Raw genomic sequence first — 21,454 nt, forward strand, 5'->3', positions numbered from 1 at the left:
TATGCTGCTTTATGAAGCATTTTCTCCATTTTTGGGAAAAGTGTGAAAAGCATTGATACTAGTCCTTTAAATGTTTGATAGAATTCACCAGTCAAACCATCAGGTCCAAGGCTTTTCTTTGTTGGGAGAATTTTGATTACTAATTACATCTCTTTAGTAGTTATAGGTCTATTCAGATTTTCTATTATTCGTGATTTCTTTTTGGTAGGCTTTTGTTTCTAGGAATTTGTTCATTTCATCTAGGTTACCCAGTTTATTTGGCATATAGTTGTTCATAGTCTTCTTTTATAATGCTTATTTCTATAGAACTAATAGTAACGTCCTGTTTACATCTCTGATTTTAGCAATTTGAGTCTTAGTCCATCTAGCTAAAAAGATTTGTCAATTTTGTTGATCTTTTTAAAGAACCAACTTTTGGTTTCATTGATTTTCTCTTATTTTTCTATTCTCTATTTTGTTTACCTCTAATCTTATTTCCTTCATTTTGTTAGCATTGGGTTTAGTTTTTTGTTTATTTTTTCTAGTTCCTTAAGTTGTAAAGTTGAGTTGTTGATTTGAGATCTTGTTTTTTAAGGCAAGCATTTATAGCTATAAGTTTCCCCTTTAGCACTGCTTTTGATGCATCTTGTAAGGTTTGATATGGTGTGTTTGGTTTTCATTTGTCTGTAAGTATTTTTCTAATTTCCCTTGTGATTTCTTTCTTGATCCATTAATTATTTAAAACTGTGTTGTTTAATTTCTGCAATTTTGCGAATTTTCCACTTTTCTCTGTTTTTGATTTCTACGTCCATCCCGTTGTTGTCTGAAAAGATACTTTATATAATCTGTCTTTTAAAAGCTATTGAGACTTCATTTGTGGCCTCATATGTGGGCTGTCCTAGGAAATGTCCCATGTGCACTTGAAACGAATGTGTATACTGTTATTGTTGAGTAGAGTGTTCTGTATTTGTTAGATCTAGTTGGTTTATTGTGTTAAGTTCTTTATTTCCCTACTTAGCTTCTAATTATTCTCTTCATAATTGAGAGTGGGTTATTGAAGTCTCCAACTATTACTATAGAACTGCCTATTTCTCCCTTCAATTCTCTCAGTTTTTACTTCATATATTTTTATGGGTATGTCATTGGGTATGTAAATTTTTATAATTGTTATATTTTCTTGCTGTATTAGACCTTTTATTAATATATAATGTCGTCTTTGTCTCTTGTAAACTTTTTTGATTTTAAAGTCTGTTTTGTCTGATATTCATTATAGTCTCTCCTGCTTTCTTTTGGTTACTATATTCACAGTATATCTTTTTCCATCTCTTCACTTTCAGTCTATTTGTGTCTTTAGATCCCAAGTGAGTCTCTTGTAGAGACCATATAGTTGGATGTGTGTTTTTATCCATTCCGTCTATCTCTGTCTTTTCATTAGGGAGTTTACTCCATTTACATTTAAAGTAATTATGGATGATGAGGGATTTCTATCAGTGCGCTCTTTATTTTTTATATGCCCTATAGCTTTGTTGTCCTTCATTTCCTGAATTACTGTCTTTTGTGTGTAGTTGATTTTTTGTAGTGAAATGTTTAAATTCCTTTCTTGTTTCCTTTTGTGTATATTCTGTAGCTATTTTCTTTGTGATTACCATGGGGATTACATTTAACATCCTGAAGCTATAACACTCTAATTTGAATTTATAACAGCTTAACTTCATTAGCATGCAAAAACTCTGCCATCCCTAGCCCTTTGGTTGTTGATGTTACACAATTACATCTTAGTACATTGCATGCCCCAAAACATAAACTAATGATTATTTTATGGGGTGCCTGGGTGGCTCAGTCGGTTGAGCATCTGACTTAGGTTCAGGTCATGATCTCGTGGTTCATGAGTTCGATCCCCACATTGGGCTCTGTGCTGATGTGCTGACAACTCAGAGCCTGGAGCCTGCTGTGGATTCTGTGTCTCCCACTCTCTCTGCCCACCCCACCCCCGCCCACTTGTATGCTGTCTCTCTCTGTCTCTCAAAAAGGAATAAACGTTAAAAAAATTTTTTTAATGCATTAGTTTCCTAAATTATATAGAAAACAAGATTGGGAGTTACAAACCAAAGTTATAGTAATACTAGCTTTTACACTAATTGTTTTTTCTTAAAAAAATTTTTTTTAATGTTTATTTGTTTTTGAGAGACAGAGCACGAGTTAGGGAGGGGCAGAGAGAGAGGGGGAGACACAGTCTGAAGCAGGCTCCAGTCTCCGAGCTGTTAGAACAGAGCCTGATGCAGGGCTTGTGCTCACAAACCCAGAGATCGTGGCCCAGGCCAAAGTCAGATGCTCAAACAACTGAGCCACCCAGGCACCCCTAATTATTTTTTCTTTAAATATATTAATCTTTTAAATCTTTCGGAAAAAAAAATCTAGTTAAATACATTGTTATAGTAACACCGGCTTTTATCATACCAATATATTTACCTTTATTTAGGTTTATGTTTCTCTGAATGGCTCTGAGTCACTGTCTTTTCTTCTACCTTGTCAGGACTCCCTTGAGCATTTCTTCCAGGGCAGGTCTGGTGTTTACAAACAACCTCAGTTTTTGTTTATTTGGGAATGTCTCGATTTCTCCTTTATTTCTGAATGACAGTTTTGCCACATATAAGATAATTGGTTATGGGGCACCTGGGTGGCTCAGTCATTTGGGTGTCTGACTCTTGTTTTCGGCTCAGGTCATGATCCCAGGGTCATGCGGTCAAGCCCTGCGTTGGGCTCCATGCTGAGCCTGGGGCCTGCTTAAGACTCTCTCCTCCTCTGCCCCTCTTCTCTGCTTGTACTCTCTCACATTAAAAAAAAAAAAAAAAAAAAGGTTGACAGTTTTTTTCTTTTAGCATTTGAATATATTGGCCCATGTTTTCTGGACTCCAACGTTTCTGAAGACAAATCTGCTGATGATCTCAGTGAAGCTCCCTTGTATGTGGTAATTTACTTCTTACTGCTTTTAGGATTTTTTTCTTTGTGTTTTGAAAGTTTGTTTATAGTGGGTCTTGGTGTGGCTCTCTTTGAGTTCATCTTACTTGAAATTCTTTGAACTTCTTAGATGTTTATACTCATGTCTTTCATCAAATATGGCAAATTTTCTTATTGTTTCTTCAAATATTTTCTGTTTCTTTGTCTTTTCTCCTTCTGAGACCCCCACAATGTGTATATTGTCCTGCTTGGTGGTATCCTATAGGTCCCTTAGAGTGTTTACTTTCTTCAATTATTCTTTCTAGTCTTCTGCCTATGCAATTTCCATTGTCCTATCTTTAAGTTCACTGATTCTTTCTTCTGCTAGTTCAGTTCTGCCTTTAATTTGTCATTTCAGTTGTACTTTTCAGCTCCAGAGTTTTTTTTTTTTTTTTTGGTATCTTTTCAGATTTTCTGTCTTTACTGATATTTCCATTTTGTTCACACATTGTTTTCTTGATTTTTTCCACAACTTCCTTCAGTTCTTTGAGCATCTTTTTATGATAGTCATTATAAAGTCTTTGTCACATAGGGGTGCCTGGGTGGCTTAGTCAGTTAAGTGGCCGACTTTGGCTCAGGTCATGATCTCGCAGTCCGTGAGTTCGAGCCCTGCGTCGGGCTCTGTGCTGATAGCTCAGAGCCTGGAGCCTGCTTCGGATTCTGTGTCTCCCTTTCTCTCTGCCCCTCCCCCAGTCGTGCTCTGTCTCTCTGCCTTTCAAAAAAAAAATGAATAAATGTTAAAAAAAAGAATTTTAAAGTTTTTGTCACATATAACTGTCATATGTCTTTTTCAGGGACAGTTTCTGTTGATTTATTTTTTGCCTCTCAATAGGCTGTACTTTTGTATTTCTTTGAATACATTGTGATTTTTTTTGTTAAGTGCTAGACATTTGAAACTAATAATGTGGTAACTCTGGAAATCAAATTCTCCTTCCTTGGATAGTGGTGGGTTTTATTTAAAAAAAACCTTTTTTTTTTTAAATTGTTGTAGGCTATCTCTGTTCAAAGGATCAACATGAGGTGTAAACTTAATTTCTTAGGTCTTTTCTGGGCCTTTTACCTTGCACGTGCACAGTCACTTTTTAATTTTCCCCTTCTAGACATTTGCTTTTGAGTGTCCTAGTTTTTAATGTCTGGCTCCCAAAAGTGAAAAAGCAAAATATGAAGGGAGGGAAAAAGGGCACCAACCCTTTGAATCCAGTGGAAGTCACTTCAGCTGGAGGGGGAGGAGCTTGCAACAGTGTGAGGAGGTACAACTATAATGGCTGCCTGCCTCTTTGTTTCTTTGTCTGCACTTCTGTGATCAGAGCCGCAATCAGTGACCAGAGCAGATTCCCATTATTTGGAGGACAGGGTCCTTTTTTGCCCACCCTAGTTCCCATAAATTGTGCAGATTGCTCCACAAACATTTCACACAGCTGCCTGCCACACGACTGAGGACAGGGGATGAGTAGCTGCTACTGTACTAAGAGCTAAAATTAACCAAAATTCATCTCAGTTTACCATCTAAGTCTTTCCCTGGAAGTTGCAAGCCTTCAACAGATTCCAGAATTCTAAAATAGTTACATCAGATAGATTCTATCAGTGCAGTTGTCTAGATGAAGTGCTTCTTTCTCCACCATCTTCCCAGGATCCTCTCCATGATCTGTTTTGAGTTAATTTTTGTATTCAGTGTGCAAAAAGAAGCCAAATTCACCTTTGGTGTGTGTGTGCCCAGTTGTCCCTGCACCACTTGTTGAGAATACTCTTGTTTCCTTAAAGGAATACCTTGACTCCTTTTTAAAAAACTGACCATATATGTGAAAGCTAGGATCTAGACTCTGAGTTATGTTCCAGTGATCTATAAGGCTATACTTATACAAATACCATACTGTCTTTCTCACTGTATGCTTGGCACATAATAGATGTTCAGTATTTGAGTTAAATTGAAATTGAATTGGCTCAACTTATTAAAGAGTCTGTGTTCTTACATTTGCCACATGTTTGCCTTTTTTCTGTTGGGATGTGTGTGTGGTAAGGGGAGTTGTGGGTAATTCCTTTTTGCTTCTTTTCCCCCTAGTTTCCTATCAAACTATATTTTGAAAAATTCTATCCTTATTCTACAAAGACATTTTCTGCTTCACTGAAAAATACTCCAGGACAGAGTACCTTTGGGATAGGCATGCTGTAGTAACCCTCTACAGCTAATGGTAGTAGCCTTCAAAAAACAACGATGTTGACTAGAACTGTACTCTTTAGAGAAGTGACATCCAGAGGCCTATTAGTTGCCATCATGTTATTCCTTCCATCAAAGCTTAGCTGTTTTAAGCATTGTTGTATTTATTGCTTTAAAGTAAAATCTTACCAGAATATACTGGACATATTTTATTAAGCAGTAGACTTAGAGTTATATCTGTACCATGTAACAATAGAATGACTCATGGGCAAGTTATTCAACTTTCCTGAGGCCACGATTACTTTGTGACAAAATAAGTCTTGCTCTATTAATCTCTTATGGTAATGAGAATCAAAGTGATGCTTGTGTGTTTTGCAAAATGCAAAGTGATACACAGACTTTTTAATGTCATTTGTTTATTAAGCAGCAATACACATCTTTATTTCTGTAAAATGATATCTTTTTTTAAATGTTTATGTTAAGAGAGAGCCCCTGCACAGGGCCACACATGCGTGCGTGAGGGGGAGGAGCAGAGAGAGAATCCCAAGCAGAGCCTGACTACAAGGGACTTGATCTCAAGACCCGTGAGATCACAATCTGAGCTGGAAGCAAGGGTCAGATGCTTAACCAACTGAGCCACCCAGGCACCCCTCTTTCAGATGCTTTCTAAGATAATATGAAAGGAAAGGAATTTGAACTGTTGGATCATTTGCTTACAAAAACAACTGAAATGGGTAAAGTTTGAGTGTTACAGCTCAAGAATGTGGGACATTTGTGAAACCAAGGAGAATAAGAGGAACATTTCTTTAGTCTCTGTCTTTATGACAAGAAGTTGTAGAGGAAATGCTGCTTTTATTGGAGAACATGTAAAATTTCTAATTTAATGTAATTGAATAGATTGTGATAAAATCTTGTTTCTTTATCACTGGTATGTAGAATTTATGTAAAAGTTATTTCTTAAATATAAAAGATTGAGCAATACAGAGCTACAGTAATCAGGGTTGTGTGGTATGGCATAAGGGTAAACATATAGGTTGACATAATAGAAGTGAATCCAGAAGGAAACTCTTTATGAAACCAATTTATGTTCAATTGGTTTTGTATAAGCGTGCCAAGACAATTCAGTGGAGGAAGGAATGATCTTCACAATAAATAATGCTGGATATCCACATGCAAAAGAATGAGTTTGGACCCTTTGTTCACATCATACACATAAAAAAATAACTCAAAATGGATTACAGACATAAATGTAAGAGCTAAAACAGTAAAGCTCTTGGAAGAGATTATAGGAGTAAATCTTCATAACTGAGTTAGGTCATGGTTTCTTGGATAAATTGGACATTGTCAAAATTCAGAACTTTTGTAACACAAAGGTCACTATCAAGAATGTGAAAAGACAACCCATCGAATGGGAGAAGATATTTCCAAATCATATATTGGATAAGAGGCTTGTATCCAGAATATGTAAAAAAACTTACTACTCAAAAATAAAAGGCAATCCATTTAAAAAGTAGGCAAAACATCTCAGTAGACGTGTTTCCAAAAAGATACACCAATGTCCAATAAGCACATGAAAGAGATGCTCAGCCCCATTAGCCATCAGGGAAATGCAACTCAAAGCCACAGTGAGATACCACTCACACTCACTATAATGGCAAGTGTTGGTGAGAATGTGGAGAAATTAGAACCCTCATGAGTTCTACTGATGGGATTATAAAATGGTATGGCTGCTTTGGAAAACTATCTGGCAATTCCTCAAGAAGTTAGACATAGAGTTACCACATGTCCCAGCTACTCATAAGTATAAACCCAAGAGAATTGAAAACATAGCCACACAAAAACTTGTTCTTAAATATTTATAGTAGCATTATTCATAACAGCCCAAAAGTGGAAACCACCTAAATGTCCATCAGCCAATGGATGGAGAAATAAAGTGTAGTGTATCCATCAGTAGGATATTATTTGGTAATCAGGAGTGAAGTATTGATACATGTCATAATATAGGTGAACTTTGAAAGCATTGTACTAAGTGAAAGAAGCCAGTCACAAAAGGGCACAACATGTTGAATGGTTTCATTTATATCAAATATCCAGAGTAGGCAGATCTATACAGACAAAAGGTAGATTAATGTCATGCAGCGGACAACTAAGGGCGAAGGTATTAGGAGGAAATGGGGAATGACTGCTAATAAGTTCAGGATTTGTTTTGGGGATGATGAAACTTATTGTGGTTATGGTTGCACACTTGTGAATATATTAAAAACCATTGAATTGTGCATATTAAATGGGTGAATTGTATGGTATATGGACAAATTTTTTTTTTTTTTAATCAAGCAGTACCCAACTCAAAAAACTATGAAGAGAAGGACATCTAAGAATGTGCCTCTACTATTTATCTTCTGGAGACAAAAAAGAATCAGATGGTTGTTTATCTCTTAGTTACCATTTTTCTTTCATTCTCTAGTCTTGTAGTGGCTGACTAGGTTTATTAAATACATCCATTTTTGTGTTGAATGATAGTAAATCCTAATTCATTTTTGACAGGAATTGAGTTCTCAGACTTTATCACATGATGGAGGATTCTTCAATAGACTGGAAGATGATGTTCATAAAATTCTTATTAGAGAAAAAAGAAGAGAACAGCTTACAGAATATAATGGAACAGATAATTGCGCAGCTCATGAACACAACCAGGCATGTAAAATAGAAAATTCTCTTAAAATCACAGTGAAATTAAGATGCAATTTTCCTTTAAAAAAAAAAAAACCTTAAGCAGTGGAATCCAATTATGATATGATGCTACAATTTTAGGGTATTATCTTAGTCATTATCACACATAGATTCTTATGTTATCAAGTGTGAGGTCCTCCATTCATTGAATATTGCTGAATGTGTGCTATGTGCTAGGTACTGTTAGGCACCAGTACAGGGAGTGGGAATACCGAGATGGGTGAGACTGTCCTTCACTTAGATACTCAGAGCAGTGGGGATAGGAGTAGGCAGACCTATACAGTATCATTCAGCATGATGAAGGCTTTGAGAGAGAGAAGCACGATAAACACGAGGCTTTGAATAGAGAAGGTACTAGCTCCCTCCCTGGGGGAATTGTGAAAGGTGTCTGATGAATTGACATTTGGGATGGATGTTGAATGATGAATAAACTGTAAGAGAAATAGAGGGAGCCTGCGGGAAGTGCAAGAGCAGAGGCCCAGAGCTGCATAAGCCATAGACCGAATATTCAGAAAATAGAAGATTTTGCACTGAGATATGTACAGGGTATGTGAAGGTGGGGTAACAGGGCTGGGGAAATAGATTGGGTTTAGATTATGAAGGTCTTTTTTTGGAACTAAGAAGTTGGAACTTTAACGTGTAGACCAGGGGTTGCAAACTATTGCCCGCAAGCTAAGAATGCTATTCACATTTAAAAACACTCAAAAACCAAAAAAGAAAGTAAAGATCTTATCATGTAGAGACATATAAGTTGCCTTTATTTTTCTCACCACAACTGCTAGTCTTCTGTTTTACTGGTTCTTAAACTTGAATATGTTCTTTAACTTAAATTGACCTCTGATCCATCAGTAACTGTTCCTAGCCTGGAACTTGTAGTAATTTCAGTATTGTGCCCACAAACACCTTCCTCCTTGATTTTCTCTTCTTCCCTTTCAAATGCACAGCATTGCCTTTCACAATATTACCTACTTCCTCTATTTTGATTTAATTCCTGGGCTTCCAGGTGTTGCTGGACAACCTGTTTTTTTAAAAACAGTGTAATGTTCTCCTCTGAAAATAAGTGCTATGTAACTTTTGCCATATCTTCATTTCTACTTAACAGGCCTTTGGTTCATCTCTCTCTCTCTTTAATTGAAGTATAATTAGTACACAATGTTATATTAGTTTCAGGTGTGCAATATAATGATATAACAAGTCTGTACATTTTGACTTTGAAAGATTCCTACAGTGGCTGTTCCAAATTCTAACTTTTTAAAAAAGTTTACTCACTTATTTTGAGAGAGAGCACGCAAGCAGGGGAAGGACAGAGAGAGAGAATCCAAGCAGGCTCCGAGCCATCAACACAAAGCCGGAAATGGGGCTCAGTCTCACGAACTGTGAAATCATGACCTGACCTGAAATCAAGAGTTGGGTGCTTAACCCATTGAGGCACTCAAGCACCCTAGCTGTTCCAAATTCTAAAAGCCTGTTTCCTATCCTTTTACTCTTCTGTTGACATTATCTATTTGTTTCATTAAGATAGTCATTTAACAAATTAAACACCTACTGTGTTGTGTTATAGAGAGACGTAAAAGAAGTCCGACCTTTAAGAACTTTTTACTCTAATGTAGCAGTAAGATGGTTTATAAATAACACTAACATAATTCCACATGATACCTATTTTCTTTTTTTCTTAATTTTTAATGTTTATTTTTGAGAGAGAATGTGAGCGGGGGAGGGGCAGAGAGAGAGGGAGACAGAATCTGAAGCAGACTCCAGGCTATGAGCTGTCCGCACAGAGCCTGATGTGGGGCTCGAACTCACGGATGGTGAGAACATGACCTGAGCTGAAGTCAGGCGCTTAACTGACGGAGCCACCCAGGCAGGCACCCCTCTATTTTCAACTTAGTAGCAGGAAATCCTGGTCTGCCCAGAAGCACTTGTGAATTTCTTCCTTTCTAGTATTGAATTTTAATATATTCCTGTCTTTCCTTGACTGTCAAATCTTATGTATAGTCTGAGAAACTATGTTAACATTTATCATTGGCATATGTCTTTCTTTTTTCATTGACCATGATTTTCCCCTTTGTGGTCCGTATCTTATTTTTTTAGTCATTTCAGATCATTTTTGTATAGAAAAAATTATATTAAGTGTATTTCAACAAATAGGTGTCTCAGAACCCTTTGTAGAACAAATTTGGACATATATAAGTTCACTTAAATGATTAAGTAACATTAATGGTCTAGTAAAACTAAAGTGACAGTGCAGTAGAGTAGATCGACAGTCTTTGAAATCAAACAGACCTAATAACACAAACTATAGCTTCTGTAGCTTACCAGCTGTGTTACATTGAGATGAAATTACCTGCCTTTCATGTACTGTTATTAGGAGTTATGATTAATTAGCAATTATGACTTAAAATGTTTATCAGACCATGTTGTACACTGTACTCATTTAATATATAATTATTTTTGTACAAGGTAGAAAATGGTATGTCCAAAAAAGGATATATGCTGGTAAAGTGCCATACTGATTCGCAAGAATGGAGATCAGAGATGGCTTTCTTAGGAGAAAATGGCTTTTGTATTGGAATGTAAAAGGACAGTAGAATTTGATTATGCACAGGTGAGGGAGAAGAAACTAGAAGGCCATGAGTAAAAATATGGAGGCAATGAAGTTAAACCAGTTCAATTAAAACAGAAGGACCATTGAGTATGGTATAAGCTTGGTAAGGTGAGTTAGAAAGTATTGTGGAGGATTTAAAGGTCTGATTTCTGGTTTAGTCAATAGACAGTAAAGAATTTTTGAAAGTTTTGAGCAGAGAACAAAATATGTGATAATAATTTCACTACAGTGCTTAGGAAAAACTGAGTGAATTTGAAGACGAGTGTTAGGAATTAAGACAGTACTCAGTATTATTAAGGGTATAGAACAACAGTAACATACTGCTAGTGGTATAGTATAAATTGGTATAACCATTTTGGAAAACAATTTGGTATTAACTTTTTATTTATTTATGTTAAAGATGCAACAATATTTGTTTTAGCTTTATTGAGTTTTAATTGACATATAAAATTGTAAGATATTTAAGATGCACATCATGATGATTTGCTGTACCTAAACATTGTGGGAAGTTTCCTCCCATCTTGTTAATTAACACATTTATCACCTCACATTTCCTTTTTTTTTCTTAGACTATTTAAGTTCTAGCCTCTTAAAAGGTCAATTATGCAGTATAGTGTTATCAACCATAATCACCATTTTGTACATTAGATCCTCCAATTTTAATTCATTTTATAGCTAAAAGTTTGGGCTGTTTCACCAGTCTCTCTCTAATTCCACTAACGTTGAAGATGATGGGCAGACCACATTTTCTAGAAATTCCATCCTAGATTAAACCCTGGGGACATGTTCAAGATGAATGTTCAAAAGTCAGTTGTTTGTAATAACAAAATGGATAGGAGAAATCAGTGGGCTGCTGTTACACATAGCAACATGGATGAATATCAAAAGCACAATGTTTAATGAGTAAAGCAAGTCACCAAATAGTTTGATGCCATTTATATATATTTCAAAAAATAGTAAATTTAATATATTGTTTGGAGATACAGATATATGCAGTAAAAGAGGTAACAAAGGAAGAGAAAGACAATACAAAATTCATAATAGTGGATATTCTCAGGAGGGAAGGGAATGCCAAAGTAATGTTCAACTTCTTAATCTGCCTTCAGGTTATTTTCTTTTTACCTTATGTGTGTCATTATAGACTACTTCTGCATATGCAAAATTTTTCAAAATTAAAAAAATTAAGATTTTCTCATAGTGTATCATTGAGTGTAATGGGGAAAAGAAAAAGATTAAGACCATTTAAAAAAATACTTTTCTCAGGGAGCCTGGGTGGCTCAGTCAGTTAAGCAGCCGACTTCGGCTCAGGTCATGATCTCGCGGTCCATGAGTTCGAGCCCCGCATCGGGCTCTGTGCTGACAGCTCAGAGCCTGGAGCCTGTTTCAGATTCTGTGTCTCCCTCTCTCTGACCCTCCCCCGTTCATGCTCTGTCTCTCTCTGTCTCAAAAATAAACATTAAAAAAAAAAAATTTTTTTTTAAATAAAAAATACTTTTCTCTCTTTACCTCCTTCCTCTCTCCATTGTGCTCCTTTCTCAGAAAAAGAAAACTCTTCTTTTTGCCAAGGTGAAAATCCTCTTTTATTATACATTAATATGCCAGGAATTTTCAAAGGTAGAAAATAAGTCAATCCTAATAAACCTCTGTTTTTTAAAAATTTTTAATGTTTTATTTGAGAGAGAGACAGAGACTGAGCGTGAGCAGAGGAGGCGCAGAGAGAGAGAGGGAGACACAATCCGAAGCAGGCTTCAGGCTCTAAGCTGTCAGCATAGAGTCTGATGCGGGGCTCAAGTCCACAAACCACGAGATCATGACCTGAGCCAAAGTCGGATGCTTAACCTACTGAGCCACCCAGACACCCCATCTTTTTAATTTATTTTATTGTATTTTTTTTTAAGTAGGCTCCACACCTACATGGGGCTTGAACTCATGATCCTGAGATTAAGAGTCATGTGCTCTACTGACTGAGCCAGCCAGCTGTCCCTAACCATTTTTTTTTTAAGTTGATTTATTTATTTTGAAAGAGAGCATGAGCAGGTGAGAGAAAGGGAGAGAGAGAATTCCATGCAGGCTCCACACTGTCAGCACAGAAGCTGACATGGGGCTCGAACCCACAAACCTTGACATCATGACCTGAGCCAAAATCAAGGGTCAGGCACTTAACCAACTGAGGCATCCAGGCGTCCCCTCCTAATTCAACCATCCTTAACACAACATGTTTCATTTTTGAATACTGCTTTTCTAGGAAAATACCACATGCATGAGTATTTAAAAATAATTATAACAATAGGGAATATAGTTTTGTAGCCCCTTTTGTAAACCATGCATTATATTGTCAAATCAAGACAGTATAATTCACTTGGTCATTCATTGCCCTATTATTGAATATTTAGATGGTTGAGAATTGGTCACTTGATATTCATTGAACATCTTCTTATGTTTAGTTTTTTTGATGAATTATTTTCTTGCAATTTTTTTTAAAGATTTTGTTATTTTAGGTAATGTCTACACCCAATGTGGAGCTCGAACTCATAACCCCCAAATCAAGAGCTACACACTTCACCAACTGAGCCAGCCAGGCACCCCTCCTTGAAATAAATTCTTAAAAGTAGTAATTATAATTGAATCAAAGGATATAAACATCTGTGTTGCTCTTGATGTGTATCAACATTGTCTTCTAGTAGCACGGTATGAGCTTACTAGATTGTCCATAACGTTACCAGCATTGGGTAGATCATCCACTCCTGGTCTTATGGACTTGAGGGCTCTGTTTTATTAATTGCCCTTGTGGTATATCTTGCTCTTTTGTTCAGTTGATACCCATACTCACTATGTCCAAACTCATGCCCATCATTTACTCTCCAAACCAAACATTTGGCTTGACTTCCATCATTTCTGTTTTTGGTTCTGTCATTTTATCCAGATATCCAGACTCTAAACTTCTTTTATTACTTTTCTGTTTTTCAAGGTTTGGGAGTTTTTAATCATTGAAATATTTCTCAAATCTATCTTCTCTTCTATTTTCATGAACACTTTTCTAATTTAGGCCCTCATTATGTCTTACTGGTATTATTTCAGTAATTTTTGACAAGTCTTCCTGCCTCCTGCCTTCTAATGGTAGGTGTAATTCCTCTTATACACTGCCACCAGATGGCTTTTTAAAAAGTGTGACTTCTACCATGCCACACAAGCCCTTAAATGTCAATGTCTGTTGAATCAAGTACAATGTCCTTGACCTGATATGTAAAGTCCTCAGTCTGTGCTTTTCAAACTGAGAGTTCCAACTCATTTAACAGGTCCAGAAATCAATTTAGTAGATTTATAGATAGATAGTAGAAAAATATAGTAGATAATAGAAAAAAAGTGTCAAGAGTATATAAACCATCTACCTACTCGTATTTTATGAAATTTGTTCCAATGCATATATGTACACATACCCAACATATACCTACATACACTGACATGTATGTGCATTCTGGGTCATGATCTAAAACATTCTTTAATGTGGGTCACTGTCATATAAGCTGGAAAGCATTGTTCTGTGATATAGTTTCAACCTAATTAACTCCAACTATATTCTTTCCCAGATTTTCTCATAGCTAGAGCAGAGCATACCTGTCACAGAGTGCTCAATCCTCCCTAGCTTTGCTCAAGGTTCATGTCACATGCTATCTTCTCTGTGAAGCTTTCTCTCACTGCCCCACCCTACACGCGAAACATAGAAAATCTGGATGTGATCTTTCCTTCTTTTTCTTACTACACAGCATTTTGTTTTTCTTATGGCACATTTCACAGAGCACATTTTTATTATAACAGATTACAAATCCCTTGTGGACATGGACTTTATCTTCTACATCCTTGTATCTTCATTATAGTATAATATTTTCTACTTAGAAGATATTTTTTTAAGTTATTTCTTGAAATACAGGATTTTATAAAAATGAATGTACATTAAAACAGCATGATTTTCTCGGGGCGCCTGGGTGGCTCAGTCAGTTGAGGGTCGGACTTCGGCTCAGCTCATGATCTCGTGGTCTGTGAGTTCGAGCCCCGCGTCGGGCTCTGTGCTGACAGCTCAAAGCCTGGAGTCTACTTTGGATTTTGTGTTTCCCTCGCTCTCTGCCTCTCCCCCGCTCATGCTCTGACTCTCTCTCTGTCAAAAATAAATAAAACATTAAAAAAAAACAGTATGATTTTCTGTAAAGTGGAGAAATGATAGTAGCAAAAATTAGTACTTGAGAGGTTGCTATATTAAACATTATTTAAAATGATTATTTCATTTAATTTGCACAGTTAACTAGAAGTTGGTAGATGTTATCTCCAGTTTGTAGATTCAGTGGGAAAAAATGACCTTAATTTTATTCACCTGGAGAAAACTACTGATAATTTGTTGTGGTCCTGCTTTTCTAATGATATATACTTTTTTCCTCCAATAATGTGGAAACCGTTCTATGGACCACTTTTTAGCTAAATAAATATGGTGAGCATTTTGAGTTATTAAGTAATAATTCTAATACATTAAATAATTGAGTATTTTAAAACACTAAATTGCTTTCAGTTACCCACATTGAGAAAGAAAAATATTTTAAATGTACCAGTTTGAGATAACATTTCTTTGCTTACTGGCAAAATTGTGTACTTTCTCATGTTTATTGGTTATATGCCTGTCATATGGTTGTGACTGTTTTTTCCAGTTTCTCATTTACCTTTTGATTTTGTTATAGTATTTTTGTGGAAATTTTTCATCAAGTTAAATCTATCAGTCTTTTCCTTTCAGTTTTTTCCCTTTGGTATGTTCAGAAGTACTTTCCTACTCAAAGATGATAGATATTCATCTAGATTTTAATACTTCTGTGTTTCCATTTTTTCAAAACAAGAATAGTAATTCATATTATTCCATACTCAGTATAAAACAATTTTGATAAAAGGAAATTTTAGTTTTTTTAAATGTTTATTTATTTTGAGAGAGAGAGAGAAAGCAGGAGAAGGGCAGAGAAAAAGGGAGAAAGAATCCCAAGCAGGCTTCACACTGTCAGCACAGAGCCTGATGCGGGCCTCGAACTCACAGACTGTGAGATCATGACCTGAGCCAGCTGAGCCACCCAGATACCATAATAAAAAGAAACTTTTAAATGATAAAGTGAAATTTCTATAATCTCACAAGAATAAATCTCCTAAGAGTTATTACATTTTTAGTGTATATACTTCCAAATTTCTTCTTTGCATATGGTATCATAATATTAAGACCCTGTGAATGTTTTATAGTTCTATATCATTTTTAGTGACTTTGGAGTTTTCAGTTTTGTGAATTTACCACGTGTTTAGCCTGTATCCTGTTGTTGGGCATTTAAATTGATGTCCAGGGGTGCCTGGGTGGCTCGGTAGGTTAAGCATCAGCTCTTGGTTTCAGCTTAGGTCAGGTTATGATCTTATGGTTTGTGGCTTTGAGTCTGCTGTCAGTACAGAGCCTGCTTGGGATTCTCTCTCCCCTTTCTATTTGTCCCTTCCCTGCTCACTCTCTATCTCCCCCTCCGCCTCTCAAAGTAAATAAATGTTTAAAAATAATAGGGCTGCCTGGCTGGCTCAGTAGGTTAAGTGTCTGACTTCAGTTCAGGTCATAATCTTGCAGTGTGGGAGTTTGTCCGCATCAGGCTCTGTGCTGACAGCTTGGAGCCTGGAGCCTGCTTCAGATTCTGTGTCTCCCTCTCTCTCTCTGCCCTCCTCTCCTCAAAAATAAACATGTATATATATTATATATATGTATATATATGTGTATATATATATATATATATACACATATATATACATATATATATATATATAAATTGAAGTCCAGTTTTTTTGTTGTAATAAGTCTTCAGTGAACACTCTGATATTCTCCCCACCTCACTTACCTATTGAAGGTAAATTCCTAGAAGTGCAGTTCTTGGGCCTAATATATATATGTCTAATTTGGATCCACTCCCCTTATTCCTTAAACTAGAATCTTGAAGCCTATCATCCTCACCTGCCACATTCAACCCCCAATAAATACTGTAGATTCTGCTCCCAAATAGTTTTTCCTATGATATACTTCTCTCTATCTAAACTTCTAATCTCAGGCATAATCTTTTCTGACCTGGGTTTGCAGTTGTTATTAAAGGGTCTTTATACCTTTCCTACCCACTCTAATCCATTTTCCACAGCAGTCAAAGTGATCCCTGAAAAACATAAATGTAACATAAATATAAATCTGATAGTCCTGCTCAAAATCTTTCACTGCTTCACAAGGCCCTCCAAGATTAGGCTTCTGTCTTCTACTATCTTCCCCCTCACTAAACTCCAACCATACTGGCCTCTTTCCCCTTCAAATTCGGGCTCTCTCCTGCCTCAGAGCCTTTAAACATACTGCTCTTTCTACTTGGAAATCTCTTACCTCTACTTTTTGCTTAACCAGTTCCTTCCCATCTCTCAAAGTTCATCTCTTTTTTTTTTTTTTTCAAAGTTCATCTTAAGTGTCACTACCTCAGAGAACACTTCCCTGATCCACCAGGGAATAGTCCACATTATTCCCTTTATAGCACTGTGCTGCTTTTCTTCATGGCTTAAAACCTTGCATTGATGTTATATCTGCCTCCTCTGGGACAAGTCCCAGAGAGCAAGAGTCAGTACACACAGCACCTAGCAGTTAGGTGTAGAGTTTCTGTAGAGTAAGTTAATGTTGCCACATTAGTCATTAGATAAATAGAACCAATTTATACTCTTATGTGACTGTAAGATGATTTTTTGCATTTAAATTTGTTTTGGTATGTGGTGCAGGATGGCAGGGATTTATTTAACTTGATTTTTTCCCCAGTTAGCCATTTATCCTGTAACCTACATTTGTTCTGTAATTCAGCCTTTTCTCACTTCTTTAAAATACCGTAAGTATCTTACAATAAATTCTTATATCTCGGGGTGCCTGGGTGGCTCAGTCAGTTGAGTGTCTGACTTCGGCTCAGGTCATGATCTCACAGTTCGTGGGTTCGAGCCCCACATCAGACTCTGTGCTGACAGCTCAGAGCCTGGAGCCTGCTTCAGATTCTGTGTCTCCCTCTCTCTCTGCCCCTCCCCTACTCATGGTCTGTCTCTCTCTATCAGAAATAAATAAACATTAAAAAAATATTCTTATATCTTAAGTCTCTTTCTGGAATTTCTTTTCTAGCACAGTGGCTCTGTCTACCTAGGTGCCCTGACCACACTACTTTAGTTATTTTTGCAATATAGTGTACAATTATTCGGTAGACAAATTCCTCTTCATTGCATTAACGTTTTGTTTCTGTTCTGTATTCTCCTGGATGAAATTTTGACTGGAATTTCAATTGAAATTTTATTGAACTACCTAAATAATATTTAGTCTTCTCATCTGCAAACATACTTTGTTCCATGTCCTCTTTGGTATTTTATAATTTTCTTTATAGATCCTAAACATTTCTGAATTTTAATTTTAGAGATATACTTTTTAAATGTTTATTTTGAGAGAGACCATGTGCGTACATCAGCAGGGGGAGGGGCAGAGAGAGAGGGAGAGAGAGAATCCCAAGCAGGTCCATGCTCAGTGTGAGCCCAATGTGGGGCCATGACCTGAGCTGAAATCAGGAGTTGGATGCTTAACCGACTGAGCCACCCAGGTGCCTCTAGGGATATTTTTTATAGCTACTGAAGAGGAATTGGTTTTTCTAGTTATATTTTCTGCCTAGTAATTGCTGATATACAGAAAAGCTGTTAATTTTGGGGTTCTATTATTATTTGTTACTTATTATATTTTATAATCAAGTATAAAATATAAATTATAAAATAAGTATAAATTATAATTGATTACTTCTCGTACGTTTTGAATTCTTTTGAGTTTTAAAGATAAACTAATAGCAACTTGTCACAGAGCACTTTTTTTTTTTAATGTTTTATTTATTTTTCAGAGAGAGAGACAGACAGAACATGAACAGGGAAGGGCACAGAGACAGAGAAGGAGACACAGAATCTGAAACAGTCTCCAGGCTCTGAGCTGTCAGCAGAGAGCTTTACATGGGGCTGGAACTCAAGAACTGTGAGATCATGACCTGAGCTGAAGTCAGATGCTCGAAATGACTGAGCCACTTAGGCTCCCCGTCACAGAGCACTTTTAATATGTTTATCCCAGTATAGAAATATTTCAAAGTTTGATATTATTCTGTTATGCTTGTAGCTTGAGATTAATCATAAATATCTTATTTGCTTTTACTGTAATAATTACAATTATAATTGAGTAGAAGTGGAAATGTAGTCAACGGTTTAGGGTTGCTTTAGAAAATGAATTAAAATTGGGAAAAATCAGGCTTTTTCCTCTTAAACGTTCACAAATATTGTAAATATTGTAAACCAGAAATGGTAGAACTATCTTAGTTCTAAAATAGTGTTTTTCTCTCTTAGGAAGTAGTTCTGAAAGATGGAAGAATTGAAAGACTAAAGTTGGAACTTGAAAGGAAAGATGCTGAAATCCAGAAGCTGAAAAATGTGATCACTCAATGGGAGGTTTGTATTTATTTACTGTTGTAAACTAAAATAAATCTCTTACATGGTACTTTTCTGTTTTTCTTATATGTAAATATGTGTAATATTTGATCAATAGAAATAACATTTCTACTGTTCAGGTTTTTAAACTCTCATTAATGATATAAAATCTGAATAACAGTGTAATTTTCTTCTCATGTTACAATATATATAACATTAAATTTTCCATTTTAACCATTTTTAAGTATACAATTTATTGGCATTATCTTCACAGTGCTATGTGAATAACCACTATCTACTTCCAGAACTTTTTCATCATCCTAAGCAAATTCTGTACCCATTAAATAACTCCTGTTCTTCTTTTGTTGCAGCCACTGGTTACCTGTAATTCCAATGAATTTTCTTTATTCTGGGTACTTCATATAAATGGAATTATATAATTTTTGTCTTTGTGTGTCTGGCTTATTTCACTTAGCATAATGTTTTCAAGTTTCATCCATGTTTTTTGCATGTATGAGAATTTCATTCCTTTTATGGCTGAATTGTCCATTGTACATGTATACTACATCTTGAACTTTACTCATCTGTTTGTGGACATTTGCATTGTTTCCACCATTTGACTGTTGTGAACAATGCTGCCATGAACATTAGTGTACAAGTATTTGAGTCCCTGCTTTTAGTTTTTGGGTATATACCTAAAAGTAGAATTGTTGGATCACATGGTAATTATATGTTTAACTTTTGGAGAAACTGCCATATTGTTTTCCATAGCACCTGCAACATTTTACATTCCCATCACCAAAATACATGAAGGTTCCAATTTCTCCACATCCTTGCCAACATTTGTTATTTATACAGTTTATTTTAACCACAAACCTGCATATTACTCTTTGATTTGCTTCCTTAGGCTTTTTTTTTTAATCTCTTATTCATCTCAAGTGTCATTGTTTTTTGACTAATATTTATTCACTCAACAGTTATCTGTTGAGTGCCTATAATGTGCCAGGTGCTTTTCTGGGCCCCACATATGCAATGGTGAAAAAATGATAACTCAAGTTCGAGCTCTGATGGTTCTTACATTTCCCTTTCTCCTCTACTTATGCCTTTAGGAATCATCCCTGCTAAAACCTTTTTGGACTGCATCCACCCATCTCCCTTAGCTTTCTCTTTGTGGTTTATATTTTCCTTTTCCTTTTCTCCCCTGTGCCAGGCACAGAGAGGAAATACAAATATGAGGTACCAAGAAGCTCATAGTCTAATGAGGAAGATACACATGTAAATAGTTGTAGTACACTGTAGAATTTATAGAGATTTGACAGAGTGCTCCCAAATCACAGAAATAATCCTGAATTAGTTGCTGCTATTGAAAATTGCTAAGCTTTTCACAGAAGAGATGGTGTTTCCAGGTAGAGACAGTACCTACAAAGGCATGGAAATGGTAAGAAATATATTGTTGCTGAAATTTAGAGAAATGGAAAGTTGTAAAAGGTTATATTGGAGACGTTATTTGGGGTCAGTATTTGAAGGCAATTGGATTTTATTTTATTTATTTGTTTAATTACAGGAAGGTAAAACCACAGAGCAATATCAGCCATGAACAAACATGCGGAAATTCTTAACAGGATCTTAGCAACTTGAGTCCAATAGATTTTTTTTTTATTCATCAAATGAATTTATAACTAAAAATTAAAATTTAAAGTTACTATTGAAAGCAGTAAAATTTTAGTTGACCATGGCTAAACAAAAAATATATATAAGCCAAGAAATTTAAGTACCTTTTTGTTCTTTGATGTAATTCTTTTAATGGAACATTTCCCTTCTGGTGACAGCTTTTAACATTTAGTTTATATTTACTCACATCAATCTGGGCCCTAGGTAAAAAGAAATTGTCAGGTACTATATACATCTATATCTTATAAATATATTTAGGCCAAGTTTTTAGATAAGAATTGAAATATATATTCATGTAGCACCAATCTAGTGGTTCTTTTTTTTTTTTTAATTTTTTTTTTTCAATGTTTTTTATTTATTTTTGGGACAGAGAGATACAGAGCATGAACGGGGGAGGGGCAGAGAGAGAGGGAGACACAGAATCGGAAACAGGCTCCAGGCTCTGAGCCATCAGCCCAGAGCCTGACGCGGGGCTCGAACTCACGGACCGCGAGATCGTGACCTGGCTGAAGTCGGACGCTTAACCGACTGCGCCACCCAGGCGCCCCCCAATCTAGTGGTTCTAATTGCAGTTCTTTTTTGTCCTGCTCATAATTTATGAAGCTTTGTTTTTTTTAATTTTATTTATTTAATTTTATATTTTTCATCATGGTGGGTGTACTCTTTAATCCCCATCACCTGTTTCCCCCATCCCCCACCCATCTCCCCTCTGGTAATCATCAATTTGTTCTCTGTAGTTAAGAGTTTGTTTCTTGGTTTGTCTCTCTTTTTTCCCCTTTGCTCATTTGTTTGTTTGTTTTTTTAATTTC

At 36.0% G+C, this 21,454-nt stretch overlaps 1 protein-coding gene across 3 annotated transcripts in view; it reads left to right on the plus strand.

Moving 5' to 3' along the window:
* The window catches only part of GKAP1 (G kinase anchoring protein 1), an 80,745-nt gene that overhangs the window by 49,382 nt on the left and 9,909 nt on the right, over positions 1–21,454 (plus strand). For 2 of the 3 annotated variants that reach the window (XM_058695594.1, XM_058695595.1), the window contains exons 7-8: positions 7,676–7,829; positions 18,898–18,995. In XM_058695594.1, the coding sequence (XP_058551577.1) occupies positions 7,676–7,829; positions 18,898–18,995 (252 nt within the window). Of the gene's footprint in view, positions 1–7,675; positions 7,830–18,893; positions 18,996–21,454 lie in introns of all 3 variants that reach the window. The other variant, XM_058695596.1, reaches the window with a different exon arrangement.

The sequence above is a fragment of the Neofelis nebulosa genome, chromosome 12 (assembly GCF_028018385.1).
Source record: "Neofelis nebulosa isolate mNeoNeb1 chromosome 12, mNeoNeb1.pri, whole genome shotgun sequence".
In the NCBI taxonomy this organism is placed as follows: domain Eukaryota; kingdom Metazoa; phylum Chordata; class Mammalia; order Carnivora; family Felidae; genus Neofelis; species Neofelis nebulosa.